Here is a 20,560-nt window from a genome sequence, read left to right on the forward strand (position 1 = left end):
TGGTCACGGGCCTCGGAGGGACAGAGCCGGACCGCCTTGTCACCCAGGCCGGAGCTGCTTAAACTAAGACCGGATGCTGGCCCCAAACCCAGCCTCTAGCCCTCGGGAAGCAGCGGCGCCCATCCTGGCCGCACGGATGCCGCTGGTGTGACGCTGGGTCTGTCCGGAGGGGGTTTTTAAACCCACTTTTCCCCACCTGCCCTCTGGGCGCAGGCCTCCCCTCCCGAGCCTGTCCTCCCCGGAAGAGATTGCCTGCCCTGAAAGGACCCCAAGGCGGCAGAAGCTCCGCCTGCCAAGGGGCTTAGCTGACAGTGACCACAGCCCTCATCCAAACGGAGAAGTTCTTTCGTCCCCTTGCTTTCCGTGAAAGTTGTCTTTCTCTTTCTTTCTTTTTTTCTTTTTAATTCCAGGGCTCTGAGGGAAAGGAGGTGTTTGGTGACATCTAGTGTCCATTCAGGACTGGCTCAGGCGCCGGCCCTCCGCGGCCGCTGGGGGATGGGCTTCCCGGGAGGTGGCTTGGGTGGGAGTGGGGAGAGCGTGGCCCGGGGCTCCCGCTGCCCGAACAGGGCCGCGCGGCTGGTCAGCGCCTGTCCGAGCCCCATTGCTCACCCCGACCTCCCCGAAAGGGAGGCCCCGGGGCTTGATCGGGAAATATCTGCTGTTATGTATCACAGGCCGGGGGAGACGCTCGCGCCCTCCCTGCCACCCCAGCCGATGTTAACAAGCAGGTCAGCGCTGTGCCTGATGACGCTGCCGACGCCGACGGGGTGTCCCCTCTCGTTAGTGACCCCTGCGGGAGCCCATCGAGGCAGGAGGACCAGGTGGGCTTGGGGTCAGGCGGAAGGCAACGGTCACACACCGGTCAAATTCAGCAGAGGCCATTCCTTTCCCCCAGACAGGAACCAATCGCCTAGAACGAACCCTGGCAGCCTCATTCCTCCCAGGTAATTTTTATAAATGAGGGGACACCCACTCCAGGAGAGGACAAAAGGGAGAGGGTGTTTTTGTGTGTGTGCGTATGCGGGCGTGAACCTGCTAACAGGCCCTGGCCCACAGACCCTGGCCATCTGTGAGAAAAGCCACTTCTTAAAACGGGGAACACAACTGTCATTTTCCTCTTTAAGCCCCTTATTCCTAAACTGTTGTCCTAGACAGTTCAGTTCACACGCGCGTGTGCACGCACACACACACTCACACTCACACTCCTCAGTCAGGTGGAAAGTCTTGCACCAGATAATGAACCACGAGGCCCGAGCAGGGCTAGGTTCATTCTCAGAATTGCCCAGTGCTTTCCAAACTCCAGTGTAAAAAAAAAAAAAGTCCCGGCCATTTATTTTGCAGTGAATTTATAACAAATGCTGTTAAAGCCTTCGTCTTTTGACAGAGGTAATAATAAATTCACTCTTAAAGACGGTAGTTTAATTCCTTATACCTCCAATACTGTACAGAATAAACCATATTCATCACGGAGTAATTTTTTACCACATAAATCTTTAAAACTAACTGGTGAAGGCTGTTGGGACTGAAATATTGTGAATTTATTAGATATGCCCATGTAGTATTGGATTCGGAGGTTTCCATTCGAATATATTACGGGGAAAATTTGTGTCTTTAACTGTGACATTCCCTCGTTCCCCGCCGACAGTATTATAACAAGCAGCTTCCCAGAGTCAGCCGCACGTTTATTGGACAGAGATTTAGTAATAAACTCCTCACTAATCTGCCAAAGAGGCTGGATGACATTTCGGTGAGATGCCCTATTTAAAAGGAGTCACAAAAGCTTTGTTTCTGTGTAATTATTTTCTCGAAAGGAACCTAGCCTCTCCCAGGGCTCTTCTGCCATAGTTCATTTTTTTGCTTTTTGTTTTTTTTCTCTCTTTCTTAATTCTTTGTCAGTGTCTCGATATTATACGGGTGCAGCCCTCCAACCAAATTTGCAAAATATGGAAGCAAATCATGACCTCATTGCAAACGCAAATGGCGCTAATAAGCTGGAGTCTGTAGACGGCCGCAGGTCCGGGTCTTTAAGGCTGATAAAAAGCCCCTCTTGCTCTTCATACTAGCAATAAGAAACAAGGGCTTCAGAAAACTTACCATTTAAAAATTTTCCTCTTGACAGGACACATTCACGATACAATGAAGTCCTCAGATTTGAACAAGAATTCTTTTACTCTGTCATCTTAATACTGAGTGAAAAATCTATACCTGATACATGAGAAGATGCTGAACTTTTTCTCATGATCTTCTACTGAAGTGACATTTGAACGAACCAATTGGCTCTATCAAATTGCCTCTTTGGTTTCATTAGGGAAACATTAATACGGCTAAAATGGGAAAATGTGGGTTTTTGTTTTTGTTTTTGTTTTGCTTGTGGGGCAGAAATATATGTCTTTTCAGCAAAGAAAAGGGTGGCTTCTCTGTTCCTACTTAGTTTCTGTATTGGAAACAGTTTCAGGCACTAAAAACTTCTGTGGAGCATTCTAAACTTCACATCTCTTTTTCAGTAAGATAAAATCTAGTAGGTTTCTAACTGTTAAAATAAAACAGAAGGCCGTCCTGGATGTGCGAGTATGCAGCCCATTGGAATGATTGTTAAAAGACAGAGCCCGGCTGGAAAGATAAGCATAATACCAGCAATTAATATTCAGCGCCGCACACTCCAGTAACGGGGGTGGAAATGCTCTTTCTTCCCCGTGATGTGGAGGGTCATGAGCTGAACGTGCTGGAAGCCAGGCTCTGAGCTCCTCTTTTTGAGCATGAAGATTAAGGATACAAAAAAAAAAAAAAAACCAGCAACAGCCATCCTACTCCATCTGTAAATGAACAAACATCTTGATTTTATAGCTATTTGCTTTGTAAAACTAAGGAACGAAAGAAAAATTACTGGATGCCTAAGTAACACTTTAATTCTGAATTCATTTACGCTGTAGCTATGGAGTTGTCACAAACCATAATGCAGTATTTAATTAAAATAAGAGAAGTGCATCTAGATATGTCCTGGGGCAGCTATCACCAAATTATAGTCTAGGCATCCGTATTTTATTTATGAAATGGCAGATTCAAAGGTGTGAAAGGATAAACCTTTGAAACGTGCATTTTTAGAAAGACTCCTTTTTCTACATGCCCCCCCCCCCGTGTCTTTAAATGTCTTTTTCTTTCTATCTTGAGGAGGGGGGTCGTGGGATTGTTTCGCTGTGGGTAAAGATCTCTCCTTCTAACTCTTGCGTTTCAACTATTGACCTCCCAAGTCTTCGGGCTGTGAAATCCCTGTCTGTCGTCACAGGAGGGGTTGCGAGGTGCACGGGAGCCCCAGCAAGCGTGGGACGTCTTAAGGCTGAACTTGGCCGTGGATTCGAGGACGGGGGGCGGGAAGCAAACCTTCTCCCGGCTCCCCGCGCCTGTTCGCATGTCATCTCCCCGGCGCTCTTCCCCGTCCGTGAACACCCGTTAGTGTTTACACGCTTGCGCGCTCAACTTGGTGGCCGTCCGCACACAGACGCGCCGGTGCTGCCCGAACCCGCGCAGCCTGTCTCCCACCTACCCGCCCTTCATCCATCTCCTCGTCCCCATCGCCTGTCCCATCCACCTCCTTGTCTGCAGAATTATGTTCAGCAAGGTCCCGATTTATAGGGAATAAATAATGAAAATGGAACGGACGGGGGAAAGATAATCGAAACATTCAAATTGTTATTTTTCACTGTGCACAAATGGAGCGGCCGGAGCGGCTCCCGCAGAGGCGTGGCTCGGTCCCTCAAAAGCACGGCCTTATTCCCGCAGAGCGGTCCATCTTCGGTCTTTCCTGTTCCAACTCCTCCGCCTTGGATGTCCCAAGACCTGACCACTTTTAGCTGCTCGGCGATACCACGTTTTTGTTTGCATTCTTTCTGATGCTTCTTCACCCTAAAATGACAAGTTTCTGTGGTCGCCTAACCTCCATCAGATAATCCTCAGAATTATAAAGCAGAGATCATTGTAATCATCTCTGTAAAGGAAAAAAAAAAAAAAAGCCCTTGCAGTTGCACCCCAAAGATACTCTGATAGTGATATCAGCAGATCACACCCCAACCCTACAGCTGGGGTCTTTGGGAGAGCGGATTTCTCCCTCAGACTTGTAATTATTTCAGCCCTTTTCACAGGTCACATAAAAAGTTAATTTCAATCGCTGCTAATTTCCGTCCAACAAGAGCGCGGTACTTTAAACCACCCAAAATAATTGGATTCAAAACAAATTTAGGAAATTGAGTGTGTTAGAAAGCAAATAAAAATATCCTTTTGGTAGGGAGGAGGGCGAAAGTCGTAAAAATGGCCTCCCCCCCCAACACCCTTCCTTCTTTCCCCTTCACAACTTTGCCATTAAAGTTGCACCTACAGCTAGAAGTTTGTCCGTGAAAAATGGTCATTTTGTTTCTCTGCTCAAAGAATGTTATTAAAATGCTAATTTAAAAGAAAAAGGAGTTAAATATCTAGCGATGGTGCATTCTAATTGCAACCATAATGAGCTCTCTAAATGTGCCTGCCCCTGACACTCGGAGCATAAACAGCAGTAAACAGATCATTAGTACCCGCGTTCATTTATTCTGGCGACCTTACCATGACCCCACCGAGGGTAGGGTGAAAAGCAGGTGGATCTGGCTGTGACACCCCCTAGAGGGATCCAGGAAATGAAGCTATAAGCGGTTGTCATGGAAACGCCTGTGTGTGCAGATGATGTAACACACCGACCGGCTGTAGGGCTCCGCAACTGGGATGCTGCCTCTCCCTCGCCAGAACAATCTTGAGGATTAAATTATTCATTTATTTAATTCACAAAGCAAAAGGAATCCTAATTTTCTTGGTGATGTGCAACGCTTCTCCCATCTGGGTAGGGTCTGGAGCGCAGTGACCTGCTATGCCCTCTGCCTCCCAAACCTACTCCCACCTCCCAGCTCCTGGCAACCCCAAAGAGCCGCGTCCTCGGCCACAACCGCGACCAGGCCGGCAAAGGCGGCGGAAATCTGACACCCAGCCTCTGTACTTACAAAGGGAAAATCGGAAGTTTGGAGCTACAGTGAAAAATATAAACAGCATCTTTCCGGGCGGGGACGCGTTGGGGGGAACAGTGTGTATAGATCCGTGGGGAACGGGACGGCTTTGTTCGGCCCAGGGCAGGCACGGGACTGACCAGGGACCCCGAAACCCTGAGTGTGAAAGAGAGAGGCCCCAGCCCAAACGAGCACCTCACGCGTGCAAGAGGCAGGCGAAAGAGGAGAGAGACAGAGACAGGAAGAGACTATCTGCCCCTCCTATGTCCAATTGAGAGAACTGAGATGAATAAAAATAATTCTTTGGAGAATGACTCTACTCTCTCCTAGCCTGTTTTGCACCAAACCTCAATAACCTTACGGCAACAGTAGAATAACTTTTCTTCTTCTCCTTCTTCTTCTTCTTCTTCTTTTATTTTTTTAAGGAAGCAGAGGGGAAGAAAACGATCTCTGGAAATTATTTTAAAATAAAAAATCTCCCGGCCTGCGCCTCCCCGGCCCCCTCCGCATGGCACTCTCGATGAACCTGTGATATTGTGGCGATGGCCCTTGAAGTGCGGTGGGGAGGTGATTTAGGAGAATATTAAAGGCAATGTGGAGATTCAAGGCGCCTCTCTGAGGGAGATCTGGAGAAATACACCGCACAGATGGGCCGAGCAGATTAAACATTTCCGTCACATTGTTTCCAAATTGTGTTGTGGCGCCTGGGGCTGGTGCTGCGGTCAGAGCAGAACAGCGCGAGGCAGGGGCTGCGAGCAGCCGGCTTATGGAATACATATTAATAGGCGGCTGGCTCCGTCAGCGTCAGCCGGAGTGGGGCCGCCTCTGCCTTCCTGCAGCCTGCGCCGGGCACGGCCCCCTCCCACCCGCAGGCGGTACCTTCCCTCGCTCCCCTCTCCTCTTAGCGAAAGTTGGAGCCGGGCTGCTTCCTCCTCTCCAGCCGTGCTTGCACCCTTGCCCACTTCCCTGGCAGATTCGCGGGTTCCACGTCCACTTGCACGCCCATTCTGCTCCCTGGTGCACACCTCTCTGGTGCACAGCTACGTCCGGGGCGTGTGCAGGCTCCACACTCACCCCTGGTCAGGACCTGAGCTCCGCACCCAAGCACCCAAGTGTCCTCCGCCCTCTGTCCGGGCGACACCCTCCTCTTCTCCCAGAAGGCGGAGTTGGGGCCGGCCGCCCCCTTCCCGGCCACCCCAGTCTCCCCGTGTCTTCCTTTCTCCCCCTCGCCCAGCTCGCCCCACATCCAGGCCCATCAATCTTCAGGTTAGCAAGTTCCCTGAAACGTAACAATAAATAAAACTGGCTCAATTGAGGCCGATTTAATGATTCATTTTTATGATGATTTATAGACCAAAACTCTGAATAATGGGAAAGGAGAAAATGATTGCCAAGAACTTAAAACCCAGTGTCAAACAGCCTGGAGAGCCTGCCTGGGTTCCCGCCCCGTGTGACTTCCGGGTCTCCCGCTGCCGCTAACCCACAGGCCACCCGGCCCAGCCTCCACTCTCCTTGCAGGAAAAGCTCTGGAGAAAGGGGTCCCTGCTTGTCCTCGGTGAACCATTCCTGTTCCCAGATTTATTTTCCAGGCTCACTGACTTACAGCTCTTGGTTTACGCACTAACTTATGCTATCCCAAGAAAACACTAAATTTCCCAAACTGGATTTGGGAGCAGAGACTTGTGAGCCAATCCAAAGCAGATATTACCGTTTACTGGGCCAGCCATTGTGGTGGACGCCTGTAATCCCAACACTCAGGAGGCTGAGGCAGGAGGATCACTGTGTGTTTGAGGCCAGCGTGGGCTACATAGTGAGTTCAAGGCCAGGCTGAACTGCCTAGGGAGACCATGTCAAAAAGATAAAACAAAAAAAAAAAAAAGTTGACTCTGCTCAGGAACTCCAGTGTACTGTCTGTACTAATGATGATGTATGATACACAAACACCAATAAGAGAAATAGGCAATCATAAACCAATACTTGTGTGATTGATTGGCGGTTCCCATGCATATATCAAGTGTGTATTGATCTCTTCTGTTCAAGGCTGATGGATTGTCCTCTGGAAGAGAGAGTCTCTTGTTTACAATGCTGATGTCGTGACCTTCAGTGGTTGATAGAACAAAAATAGGAGACGTTTCCTGGGAATCTTGGAGACTTGGGAACCAGGCCAATATGAAAGAGAAGGACCCTCGTAGGAAGGTTCTCGGGGGTCCTGGGCATGGCGCGCTGCCTGCTCTGTGTGGGTCTGGAGGACGCTAAGGGAAGGCGCCACAGGTTTAAGGTGCAGTAAAGAGAGCGGTGCTTTACCAGGGATGAGCAAGCTCGGGGAGTACGCAGTAGGTGAAGGGCTCAAGGAGCCCAGCAAGGCGTGGTGGCGCAGGCCTGTGATTCCAGCACTCAGGAAGCTGAGGCAGGAGGATCGCCAGGAGTTTGAGGTCAGCCTGGGCTACATAACAAGACTTTGTCCCAACAAACAAACAAACAGAAAATCCAAAGACCGGGAATACTGGGAAGAATGCAGACTCCTGATTCTCTTGTACCGTACTTTCTTATGTAAAGGGGTAGGAGGCGTCTACACTGGGACACAGTACAGATTCGCCCATGAAGACCATTATATTTGCCCCCGGAAGACTGGTTGGGGGTCCGCGGAGGGTTCATCGACCCTGTGAGAATCGGATGGAAAAGTCCAGGCCTCGCCCCGGGAGGAGGCCCAGGTCACCTTTTAGGCCCATTCGGGGGAAGCACCCGAGCGCCGCCGGGCCTGGGCTGCGCAGACTCGGGCCCACGCCCCCTGCCCACGCCCCTGCCCTCCTGGACTGTGACTTGCTTTTGTTGGCACAGCCTAGGAGTCACTGAGGCTGGAAATTGAATTCTCATCCCAAGACAGGATGGTCATTCCAGGACGGGTCTGCGCTCCTCCAGGGGAGGCGCCGAAGAGCTTCTACAAATAGGACCAGCGGGGAGGAGAGAAATTAAAATGCAGCCATCACAGAGTGGGGGTATTTAATTTCTTTTAAGGCTTATGACGGGCGCCCGCTGGTTTCCCCCTCGCATCCCCCGACACCTATTGACAGGGTACTTCAGTGCCACACAGGGCGCAGGGCCCTGTGACGGGAGGAGACCGAGGAGCTGCGCGGCAGTCTCGGAACCGTAAACAGCAACAGGAAGCCGCTGGAGGCTGAGCCGCACTGCGCGGCAGGCCCGTCCTCGGTGGCCATACCGATTTTTGTTTATAGAATTTGCTGTTCTTTTTATGGCAGGTTTGGTAGGATTTTTTTTTTTTTCCATGTTGATGGAGATTAGCAGCATAAATCCTTTTTCCTGCTGTGCGCAGCGCCCCATAAACACGTCTGATTGTTGCTGATGGGGAGCCCCGCGTCTGTTTCAGGTTCTGCTCCTCCAGGACAATGGCTTCCGCCATCCCATAGTGGACTCCAAATAGCTGACTGTCTTTTCTTAAGGTTTCTTTGTCAGGGAAGGGTTCGCGGAGGCAGGGCAAGGCTGGTGCAGGAGAAGATGCTTAGTCAAACCTAGAAGTACTTGTGAGGCGGGCAAACCACACACTGCGTTTCCTTCAGGGGACTGTGGCAAGAAGCAAGCACTGACATGAAAGACTTCTTTAGGTTTTTTTTTTGTAAATAATTTTTTATCCCAGCACCGGGGAGGCTGAGGCAGGAAAATTGCTACAAGTTCGAGTCCACCCTGGGCTTTAACACAGTGAGCTCAAGGACAGCCTGAACTACATGATGAGACCCTGTCTCCATACAAACCAAAAAATAAAAAATAAATAACCTTTTAGGTTCTTATCTAAAGCATCTTCAGGTAACATTTCTGTATCATTAAAATCTTAAGGGTGCAGGAGGAGGGACTGCTTATAATTGAAAGGCCCCAACGTGGTTACTTGGAGACTGCAAATCCCCCACTTGCAAGGTAGAAAAACATCGGAATTGTGGATTTCAGGTCGGCTGGGAGCCTCTCGGTATTTTTCCAGTTTTTCCGAACATCTGGGCAAAGAGAAGTCAAGCTTTGTGGAAAACACTGATCCCAGAAATTCGGTTCTCTCTGCCACCCATGAACTGAAACCCAAGAATCAGCAACTTAATAAAAGTGCAGTAAATTATCACCTCTAGACAAGAGCAGAGTTCATTCAGAGCTAGGGTCTGCGTGGCTGAGCCAGGGCTCTCCATTTTAATGGTTTAATAAAAATTAGCATAATTAACGAACATCTGTATGATCCAGAGTGGTGCAATTTGGCACTTGAAAACGAGGGCTTAAACATGATTGCTGTGAGTTTAATGTTGTTTTAATTCTTTTTGGCACTGCGCAGTGAAATAAACGTTTGGTGGTGATAGTTCTCGGCCGGATCTCATTTGCATTCTTCTCCCTTTGATTATGAGCGATCGTGGACTCCCCAGCAATTCATCAAAGTAGAAATTATTTTAAAAGACCTCGCGGTGTTCAGACTGGGCGAGAGCGATGCATGGGGGTGGGAAGGGGGAGAAAAGGCGAGAGATTTTCCATTCATGCATTTAAACCTCGCAGCCCTGCAGCCCCACAGCTCCCCAGGGATCCAGCCCAGGGAGGTCACGTGGAAAAGACTCCGATCCAGGACCTGGAGGTGCTTGGATTGAGCTCCGGGCTTGCTCGTCCTCTTCGCACTTCCGCCCGCGCTTTTGTTGTGCAGGTCGGAGAGCTGATTTCACTCATTTCACTTCTCACCAGTGTGGCGTGGCCACTACATCTGCAGCCAGCAGGTCAGAGCTCCCCTCCAGCAGCAGCGGGTGCCCCGCCGAGCCTCATCTGCCTCTCTTGGAGTTGGCGGCTGGCCGGTCCCTACCCCTGGCATGGCAGCTAAAGGCGGACAATGATGTGAACAGCAAGGCCGGGGGAGGGTCCTGAATGTCCCCGGGGAACCAACCTTACCTGAGCCCCTGCAGGTGATAAAGGTGATGGTGCTTGCCCCCTGCAGTAGAAGACCACGCCTCATACCTCCCAGTTGACTTGCATCAAGAGACATCAAACAAGCCTGATATGGCTGTCCATGCCTGTAATCTCAGCACTCTGGATGGAGGCTGAGGCAGGAGGATCGACAGGCATTTGGGGTCAGTCTGGGCTATATAGTGAGTTCAAGGCCAGGCTGAACTGCATAGTGAGACCCTGTCTCAAAAATGACAGTAATATAACTTGTACTGAGATGAGCTTTAAAATGGCCATCTGGGTGTGGTGGTACACGCCTGTAATCCCAGCACTTGGGAGGCTGAGGCAGGAGGATTGTTGGGAGTTCGAGACCAGCCTGGGCTACAAAGTGAGTTCAAAGCCAGCATGAACTGCATAGTGAGACCCTGTCTCAAAAAGACAAAACGAAAAAAAAAAAAAAAGACCTGATAGGCATAGGCTGACGACTGGCATAGGCTGAGGAATTCTGGGTAATTTTCCATAAGGCAGTGCAAACTATAGAGCAAAGTTGCCAGGGGGAGGGAAGACATGAGAGGGCATGGTGTAGGAAAAAGCGGTGGACAGACAGGTTTATAATGCTGTTGTTGTTTAGAGTTTTATTTTTGGAGTACTGGGGGTTGAATGCTGGACTTCCACCCTGAGCTACATCCCTTCCCTTCTCATTTTTTATCTTGAGACAGGGTCTAACTAAGTTATCCAAGTGGAAATCAAACTTGCAATCCTCCTGCCTCAGCCTCCAAGTGTGCTGAGATTACAAACATGCACCACTGCATCTGGCTACTTTCAATTACTTAAGATAGATTTTTAAAAAGCAGTCCCCTGGTTTTAAAAGGATCAGCCCAGCTGCGTCACTTCTGGGGCATTTGAGACTTCCTGGTAGCTAGGGAACATGGGGCGACTATCCCCAAAGGCAACTGATCGCTTCCTACCATAACCAGGCCATCACCAGGGAGTGCCCTGGAGTTGGCCCGGTGGAACCGCACCGCTCAGCTGAGTCGAAACTCCCACGCCTGCATTTCCGCCCAGCCTCACCTGACAAGTGCCAGGGTCCACTTGGCGCTGGGTACCTGGCTGATGCTAAGAGCACAGCCACAAACAAAACCGCCTGGCTCCAGCCCTCAGGACTTCCTGTCGAGGGTCTGGCACCCAGGGAAAGGCATGCAGATACACAGCGGCGCAGCGGGCTCCCTTCCAGACAGGCATGGGCCACAGCTCAGTAAGCCGTGTCACCAGCGCTGCCACCATCGGAGAGCAGCAAGGAGATGCTTCTGGAGAGGGAGCCGCTCGGGAACTGAGATCCACAGCCTGCTTGGGAGCAAACAAACCCCATGAAGCAGAGAAGGGAAGCAGAGGCTAGAAAAGCCGAGGAAGCCACACATGGTGGCACACACCTATGATCCCAGCACTTAGGAGGCTGAGGCAGGAAGATTACCTCGAGTTCAAGGCCAGGCTGGGATACATAGTGAGATGGTCTCAAGAAAACAAAACTAATTAATTAATCAATTTTAAAAAGCATTTTAGGATCTTTAATAGCATCAGATTTCCTGTTTCTACCATAGACAGACAAGACAAAATGGGTTTTTTTGTGTGCCAGGGTCTCACTGTGTAGCCCAAGTTGGCCTCACACTCACAGGGATCCTCCCGCCTCAGTCTCCTGAGTGCTGAGATGGCAGGTGTGTGCCGCCAGCATGACCGTCGTACATGTTTGCTTTCCTCCTATCGATGACTTTCTCATCCTGAATAACCCAAGGTGTGTTAGTTCACACTGCTGTTTCAACCTCTGCCCTTCCAGGAGAGTTGCCTGGGCCGTCACTGCAAGGATCCACAGAAGCGGGTGCAAATTCCACTGTGTCCCTTCCGCCCCTTTTGCAGGAATACAACATGTATGGCTGGTGGGTCGGAGAGCTGAACAGCCTGGTCGGGATCGTGCCCAAGGAGTATCTCACCGCTGCCTTCGATGTGGAGGATCGATGAGGCCCAGGTATGGGAGCCATCCATGGTCAGTGAACTGCCCCTTAACCAAGAGGGTTCTGTGCTTTGCTTTGTTCTGAGACAGGATCTTGCTCTGTAGCTCAGGCTGGCCTCCAACTTGGGTACCCCTCCTGCCTCAGCCTCCCTGCTGGAGTTATAGGCCTGCACCACTGCACCCGGCATACTTGCCTGTTTTGACTCATGAACGCGAATGTGTGTATTTTCCCTTAGGACGCGTTCCTCTTCCCTGCCCTGTGGAGATGCCGATCAAGAGCTTGGTCCCCTGCTCGCGGCCTGACCCCTCCTCTCTCCTACACCCACTCCTAGCTGCCCCGAGACTGCGCACTGCACCGTGAGACAAGAGGGAAGAGACGCGGCCCCGCACCCACCCCTCCGCCACGCCCGCACCAGATTTCCTGTTCCTACCATAGACAGACAAGACAAAATGGGTCCCCACCCGCTCTGCCTTCCCGAGGGCTCGGAGCAGGAAGCGTGGGGCGCCCCCTGGCCTGCAAAGTGCAAATAAACTCCAGATGTGGTTCTCCGCCAGGTGCACGGGTGTTGAGTTCCTTCCTCAGCGTCGCAACACCGCTGTCCCCAGCAGAGTGGGCAGGGCTGACCAGAGAGATGCGAAGGCCAGGGAGAGAAGGGAACTTCCCGGTCCACCAGGACTCAGTCAGCTCGGACCCCGGGTCCGCTGGCTCCATCGGCCCCTCAGCTCCCTCAGCTAGGCTACTTCCTTTTCGTCTTCTGCTTTGTTCGTTTTTTGAGACAGGGTCTCACTCTGTAGCCCAAGCTGGCCTTAAACGCATAGCGATCCTCCTGCCTCAGCCTCCCTAGTGCTGGTATGACAGGCGTCAACCACCACGCAGGGCTTTCCCTTCCCTTCTGTACCACATGTCCCTGCGATCGAGGCAGGAGCCACGCCCAGGTCAGCACGTTGGACAGCTCCTCCTCGGAGCGCTTCGCTAACAAGGCTGCATGTCCCCATGTCCCATGTGCCCCACAGACTTCGCCACGGCCCACAGAAAGGGTGAGGAAATACTTAAAGGCGCGGCCCCTAGTACAGGGCGCTTTGTCCTTCTTGTCCCTGCACCCAGCACCCAGATTATCTATGCACTGAAAAAGCAGCAAAATAGTGATTAAAAACCGAAACTCTAGCCAGGCGCGGCTGGAGTCATCCCAGCACTCAGGAGGCTGAGGCAGGAGGATTGCTGTGAGTTCGAGGCCAGTCTGGGCGACATAGTGAGTTCTGAGCTAGCCTGAATTACATAGTGAGACCCTGTCTCCAAAAAAAAGGTAAGAAAACGAACCAGTTTAGGTCTGGGAGAGAGAACTTGGGATCTGCGATGAAAGGAAACACGGAAGCCCCGGTCACCTTCCCTGCCCGCCACCGTGTGCTAAAGGAGAAGCCACCGCTAGGTGGCAGCACACAAGCAGGTGAACGGACGAGAACCAATTGCCTCGCGCTTCTGACACCTGCGGCCAATCCGGCCCACAGGTGGGCACCATGGGTGTCATTCCAAAGTGGTGGGCAGAAGGGGCACATACGACCCCGCCCTGCCGCCAACCTGTCCCCCAGGGCCCTGAAGCCGCAGGGCTGGGCGCCCGGGACAGCTGCCCTGTGCCAGTCTTCACCCCTGCACAGCTCAACACGAGCCACCCGGCCACAGCTCCCAGGGCAGAACGCGGAATCCCTGGCGCGGTCCCTTGGTAGGAGAAGACCACAGGACACAGCCGCTCGCCACACGGCAAGGGTCCTGGGCATCTCCCTACAGAACTTGTGCCCGGCCAGCGGTAAACCTTAACGGAAAAAGAAATTAGACTGGCCCCAAAGATCTAAGCAAATGGACCACTTAGAAAGCTGGCCCCTGGGGCTGGGGATTTAGCTCAGCGGCAAAAGCGTTTGCCTGGCAAGCGCAAGGTCGTGAGTTCGGTTCCTGGTACCGGAGAAAAACCAAAAACCCAAAAAAAAAAAAAAAAAGAAAAAGAAAGCTGGCCCGGAGCTGTTCCAGCTATCTGTAATGTTTTGGTTTTGGTTTTGGTTTTGGTTTTTCGAGATTTCTGAGTCAGAGTCTCGCTATGTAGCCCAGGCTGGCCTCAATCTCATCGCGATCCTCCTGCCTCAGCCTCCCGAGTGCTGGGGTGCCAGGCGTGCACCCCCACATGTGGCTGTTTCTTTGAGACAGAGACTTTATACCAAACGTAATACATCACCGAGAGCCTTGATCTCAAGCTGTGCCTCCTTAACAAGCCAGTTTGCAAAAGACAAAAACAGAGGATCTAAGAGGTTGTGACTAATTGGCCAAAATCACACAAAACCTGCCAGGGAGGAGGAGATGCAAAAGCCCTTGACATTCTCCACCAGCCGCTTTGCTGGTTGATGCGCTTGGTTTGACTGCAGTTAGCAGCTCTGGAGAGACAGCTGCAACGCCTGCGCTCCACGCCAGTCCCTCGCACACAGTAAAGCAGCGCTGTCAATGCGGGGCGCAGGATGACACATGTACAAGGGGAGAGGGGAAAGCCCCACCCGCAGAAATAGTCTGAGCCCACCATAGGGGCGCACAACAGTCATCCTAGCACTCAGGAGGCTGAGGCAGGAGGATCACCTTGACGTTGAGGCCAGCCTGGCTACATCACTACATGGCAAGACCCTGTCTCAAAAATCCACAAACAGTTTGAGAAAGCTGGAGTTGATGAGAAGCAAGGAGGGGAAAAACAGGAAACAAAAGTACTTCCTCCTGCATCAGAAGAACAAAACTCTCAGACACAGGGACAGCAGTGCTTTCCTCTTTGGCTTTAAAAAAATAGGGAAAAAAAGCCCTCCCCGCAGGGTCCCTGAGGGAGTGCTCTGGAAGGTAAATCCCGAGAGCAGCTGATTTGTTAATTCCCACAGCGCCAGCCCAACCGCGGGGCTGGCTGAGGAGGCAGCGGCGGCTAAGCCGAAGATTAGCTGCTGCACATCCCGCTGACTCGGGCCATTTTCCGGGGTGTGGGCTCCCAGGTGTCGCTCCTCCTCCCCTCCTGCCGGCTGTTTTGCTTCCCCCCAGAATTTATAGAGATTGCAAGGGGAGCCTGAAACTCACCGCAAGAAAGAGGTTTCTCTTTTCCAAGAGATTCAAGATTGTTCTCCGATTTCCCAATCAAAAACTAACTGTTCACCAACCCCCCTGTTTTTCTCCTTAGTGTGAACGGAGGGCCACGTGTCAGGATTAGGGTAAGGACACATGTTAAGATGTAGCCCCTTTTGCGCAAAAATCTTTTACTTTTTTGTCTTTTTGAGACAGGGTCTCCCTATGCAGTTCAGGCTGGTCTTGAGCTTACTTTGTAGCCCAAGCTGGCCTCGAACTCGCAGCGATCCTCCTGCCTCAACCTTCCGAGTGCTGGGATTACGGGCATGCGCCCCCACGCCCAGGCACAAGCCCGGTTGAGAGACATTTTTGAAGTGAAAGGAGTTAATAATGATGCTGAAACCACAATTGTCAACCCGGATGAGTGGTCATACTAAAAATAAGCCAGCCGGGCGTGGTGGCGCACGCCTGTAATCCTAGAAGTTGGGAGGCTGAGGCAGGAGGATCATTGCAAATCTGAGACCAGCCTGGGCTACAAAGTGAGCTCAAGGCCAGCCTGAACTGCACAGCGAGACCCTGTCTCCAAAAAAAGACAAAAACAAATAAATAAATAAATAAAATAAAAAATAAGCCAGAACAGGACATGGTGGTTCTGAGCAAGGCTGAGGAAGGAGGATCGCTGTGGACTTGAGGCCAGGCTGGGCTACAAAGTGAGTTCAAAGCCAGCCTGAACTGCATAGCAAGAACTTGTTTCTAAAAAACAGAAAACAGAACTCCTGTCCCCTCAAGGCCTGCTCTCCAGGCATCACCTCGCCAATCTGCCTTCCGCTGCCCAGATGCTCGGCGAGGCCCGGCATCTCTGGCACCAAGCTGTCCGGGGTGACCCGCCGCCGGCAGCGGCTGTGTGTGCTCAGCCCCCTCCTGGGCTCCCGTCAGAGCCACCACACTGCCACTGCCTGGCGCGGTGCCACCGGAGGAAACGTTTTGTGGCTCTGGGCAACTGTGCTCCACCCCCGCCTCGCACAGCCGGAGCCAGCTCCCAGGGGCTGCGGGAGCCGTTCTTCGAAGCGGGCATCTGGTGCCCTGCACTGGCTCTGAACCCGACAGGGAGCAGCTGGCCCCTCTCCTCCCGTCCCGGAACCGCAGGCCGGCCACCAGCCTGGCCTCACGGTGTTGGGAATCACCAGGGTGGCTCACGCCAAGCTCCGCTCCTGAGATGCACCTTGCATCTGGATTGTGTTATTGTTTTATTTATTTGGGGGTTTTTGACACTAAGTAGCCCGGGCTGGCCTCGAACTCCAGATCCTCTTGCCTCAGCCTCCTGAGCGCTGGGATCATAAGCGTGCACCACCGTGCCTGGCTGCATCTGAAGGTCTGAGATGATTTCTTCATCATGTCCGAGTCCGGGGGCAGAGCTGGAAGCTGAGGACTTTGTTCTCAGCATCACTGACTGAGCCAGAAAAGCCTGCCTTGTCGAGGGTCCCGTGGACCGTGCAGCAGCAGGCCCGGTCTCAGCCCACTGTGCACCAGTACTGCGGTCCCCACTCCCCTCCCCAAGCCCGTCAAGGGGACAGAGGCGTCTGTAGACCTTGCAAAAGTGTCCCAGGGGGTCAGGTCTCCTCCAGCTGGGATCTGCTTGCCCCAGCGTCAGCATGGTGGGTGCCCTCGGGGAAACTCCCCGCCTCCCGGAAGCCGGCTGGAGGCGGGCAGGCCAGGCCTGCGAGGGTGCGGCTCCCGGACCCCAGCGCTTCCGGGTGTGAACCTTGGGGCTCCGCTTGCCCACACGCTGGACTGCACATCTGTCACGCCCCAGGATCGCGGCAAGCTCAAGGCCAGCCTGAGCTCCATAGCCAGAGTCTGTCTCAAAGAAAAGAGACCCCCCACACACACCGAATTAACACAAAATAGCCCCAACCCCGTGGCCTTCGAGGAGGCCCAGGCCAGACGAAGGGCTGCGGGCACTGTGGCATTCGCCAGCCCAGCGCCAGCCCGAGCCCCGCGACGCCGTGTCCCCCAGGCCCGCGTCGCAGGCACCTGGAAGGGTTATTAGCGGGATTGGAACTCATCCCTCTGCTGGGACCGCTCATAATTACAGTCATTTTCCAGGAGCGGTGCAGGGCTGTTTAATCAGCAGCCACCTCCCCAGTGCTCCCGGCCTCATCACTCAAGGAGGAGCGGGCGGCCTTAAAGAGCCAGCACCGCGCAGCCCGCAGCAGATGCGCCCTAATTGGCAGGGTCCGGCCAAGTCTGCAGCTCCCAGCCGGCAGGTTGCACCGTCCACCACAGAGCCTTCTGCTAGGGGGCCCCAACTCCCCGCACCGGCAGAGCCGCCAGGGCAAGGGGCACTTGGGTTAGGGCGGCACGGAAGGAGCTGGCTGGCGGTCCTTCCAGCCTCCGGTTTGCAAGGGGAGAAAGAGGGACATAATTGCTTTGCCACGTAGAAAATCTGGGCTTGGGGGCTTCCCCTTATGCAAAGACTACAGAAGCATCTGTGCTCCTGCCAGCCCAGGAGAAAAACCTTAGAAATTTCCCAGTGAAAGGTGGTTCGTGGTGGTGCATGCCTGTAATCCTAGCACTCAGGAGGCTGAGGCAGGAGAATCCCTGGGAGTTCAAGGCCAGCCTGGGCTACATAGCAAGACTGCATCTCAGAAAAAAAAGGGAAAAAAAAAAAAAAAAAGAAGAAGGAAAAAGATGTGTGTATTAGACCTTGAGATTTGAGGTCTTTTTTTGCTCTTGATCCAGGCAGGGCTGAGGCAGAACTGTTTCTCCCTCAAGAAGTTATTTCTCCTTGACTTTAGCATTGGTTCCTAGCACCCTGCTGGTAAGCCACATGCACAGTGGGTCTCTGCAGCCGTTCCCAGATCCATTCCGTAAAGGGCAGCTGGGACAGGAAGTTGAGGGACAATGAGGGGAGGGGAGGGCTTCCAAGTGAGTTGGGCCAGGAGTGGTGCAATCCCAGTTATTCAGGAAGCTGAGGCAGGCGGGTCACAAGTTCCAGGCCAAGTTGGGCAATTTAGAACCTGTCTCAACATTTTTTAAAAAGACTAGGGATGTCGTTCAGTGGTTAAGCCTTTGGCCAGCATGTGCAAGGCCCTAGGTTTCATCTCCAGCAGCACAAAACACCAAACCAGAAAGTCAAAGAAATCTTGCAGAAAGAAGGTGGGAAGGCTGACAGCCACCCCTAGTTCAGAGGCCATGTGGCTTCTACAGAACTGGATCCCTGTGGCAGGTGAAGTGCATTCAAGGTATGGCAACCCACAGGCTACTCTCAGGTGAATTCACCAAGGCAGCTCCAGCTCTGATTTAATGTTCCTGCCACCCTCGGGAGGCAGCTAGGGCAGATGGAGTTCCACTTCTGTCCCTAAGGCCCATGGCATCCTTTGGGCTCACTGACCACGCTCTACCCACCTCAAATTGTTAAAAATATTCAGCAAGCCCCGTGTGGTGGCACAGGCCTGAAATCCCAACACTCAGAGAGGCTGAGGCAGGAGGATCACAAGTTCAAAGCTCAGTTTAGGCAACCTTGCAACTTAGTAAGAATTTGTCCCGAAATAAAGAATAAAAAGGGTTGGGAGCCAGGCATGGTGGTGCATGCTTGTAATCCCAGCACTTGGGAGGCTGAGGCAGGAGGATCACTGCAAATTCAAGGCCAGCCTGGACTACTAGTGAGCTCAAGTCCAGCCTGAACTGCATAGCAAGACCCTGTCTCAAAAAGACAAAAAAAAAAAAAAAAGTTGGGGATGTAACTTAAGACAAAAGGCTTGGATTCAACCCCCTGTACCACAACGAATGAATAAATATTCACCAAAAGACCTGGGCACATTGGCCCACACCTGTCATCCGAGCACTTGGGAGGCTAACACAGGAGGATGGTTGTGAGTTGGGGCCAGCCTGGGCTACACAGCAAGGCCTTATCTCAAAAAAAAAATCTAACTTAGTGCCCAACCCAATGGTTGCGGGTCCCCATCTCCCACAGAAAAGTGACCACATAGGGCAAGAGGTGCCTTGGACTCAGTGGTGTTGGCCTAAGGCCTCCAAAATCAGGAACTAAGAACTGTGAGCAAGCTCCTATTCCTAAGAACAACCCCAAAAACCACTACAGGAGGGTTTTTTTCTCTTGAGTGTAATGGTGGGTTTAACTTTAAAAAAATTTGGGGGGAAAGAAAAATTTGTCTCAGAGTTTAAGTACCTCTCATGAGAATATACTCTGGTCATCTAAAAACATGCTTTGTTTTTGTGTTTTTGAGACGAGTGCTTCCTATGTAGCCCAGGCTGGCCTCGAACCCTCAGTGATCCTCCTGCCTCAGCCTCCCCAGTGCTGAGATTACAGATATGCGCCACCACCCGGCCTCTCAGTTGGAAAATGGTGTAAAACCTGCTTACCCTCCTCACCTGGGGTCTGATAAATGCATACAAAGTTACTCTCCTTATGTAAGAAAATCAAAGCTTACCCTACACAGACATCCCTCACTGTGGAACACCCCACGCCCTCCCACGTTCCATTAGTACCCCCAGTAACAGATGACAAGATGTAGGCCATGGGCATAGCTGTCGGGACAAAGATGGGGAGGCCATCCGCAGTGGGACAGGCCTGTGATACCCAGCACTGGGAAGGCTGAGGCAGGAGGGTTGCTGTGAGCTGTAGGCCAACCTGGACTACAAGACACGTCTCAAAGAAGGGTGACTGCAGCAAGCCTCAAGCTCCACTATCTAGCCTCTAAATGCTTTCATTCTACAACCTGGCTGGGTGGGCCACTCCCGCGGGGTCCCCCGGACCTAAGGACACCTGGGGACCTTGGGGGGCTCACAGGGGGAAGTTCATAGCAAAGCCCTGCCTTCCCTGGACGCGACTGACCCGCAACTCAGCACAGCACCGGGCGGCTCGGAGGGGCGCGGAGCTGCAGCGCGAGCTGCTAATCGATCGTTAAAAAAGCCGGGAGTCAGGAAAATCACAGCCGTGTCTGCGTGGCGCCTGCTGTCGGGCGACTCGGGCGGAGAGGGGCGGGCGGAAGCGGCCGAGTGCGCGCGCTGTTTTTTGGCTGAGTAGGGAATTGCCGCGGACCACCCCTGGCTCCTGTCTGGAAGTTTCGAGATCAGAGAGCTGCGCACAGCTGGGTTCACAGCTGCACCATTTGGAGCCCTGGGATCATTAATATTCATGAGCCGCCCCCACCAATCGGCGGCCCGGATGCCATTAGCGGAGCATCTGTCGCGTTTTCGCGAGGGCTGCGTGTGGGGTTTTTCCCCCCTCTTAAATGAACTTCCTTTGACATTTTGGATTTGCCACTGTGGGTTTTCGAGCCTCGCTTTGCTCGGCTGCATCAGATGAAGGAGAGGCCCAGGGGAGGCGGGCAGGAGAGAGGGGCGCGCGCCAGCCCCGGCTCCCCATCTGCCTGTTGACAAACTTTATCTCGCGTTCAGCACCTGGCCCCGCAAGGCGCGCAGGCTGCAGGGCGACAGGGCAGGTAAATTACACCTAACAAGGTTCCGGCCCGGGGAAGGCTGCACGCTCGGGCGGCACACGCGGGGCAGGACAGCCGCTGG

The 20,560-nt window shown here is 52.7% G+C and overlaps 1 protein-coding gene across 4 annotated transcripts in view; it reads left to right on the top strand.

Moving 5' to 3' along the window:
• Skap1 (src kinase associated phosphoprotein 1) overlaps positions 1-12,354 on the top strand; it is a 251,617-nt gene extending 239,263 nt beyond the window's left edge. For 2 of the 4 annotated variants that reach the window (XM_005394244.1, XM_013519393.1), the window contains one exon: positions 11,847-11,933. Coding sequence is in view for 2 of the 4 variants with exons in the window: in XM_005394246.2 (XP_005394303.1) it covers positions 11,847-11,948 (102 nt within the window). In the remaining 2 variants the exon portion in view is untranslated. Of the gene's footprint in view, positions 1-11,846; positions 11,956-12,176 lie in introns of those variants that run through there. The other 2 variants (XM_005394246.2, XM_005394245.2) reach the window with 2 other exon arrangements.
• The last annotated feature ends 8,206 nt before the right edge of the window (positions 12,355-20,560 follow it).

Source organism: Chinchilla lanigera, unplaced genomic scaffold (genome assembly GCF_000276665.1).
Source record: "Chinchilla lanigera isolate Chin_1 unplaced genomic scaffold, ChiLan1.0 scaffold00050, whole genome shotgun sequence".
NCBI lineage: Eukaryota > Metazoa > Chordata > Mammalia > Rodentia > Chinchillidae > Chinchilla > Chinchilla lanigera.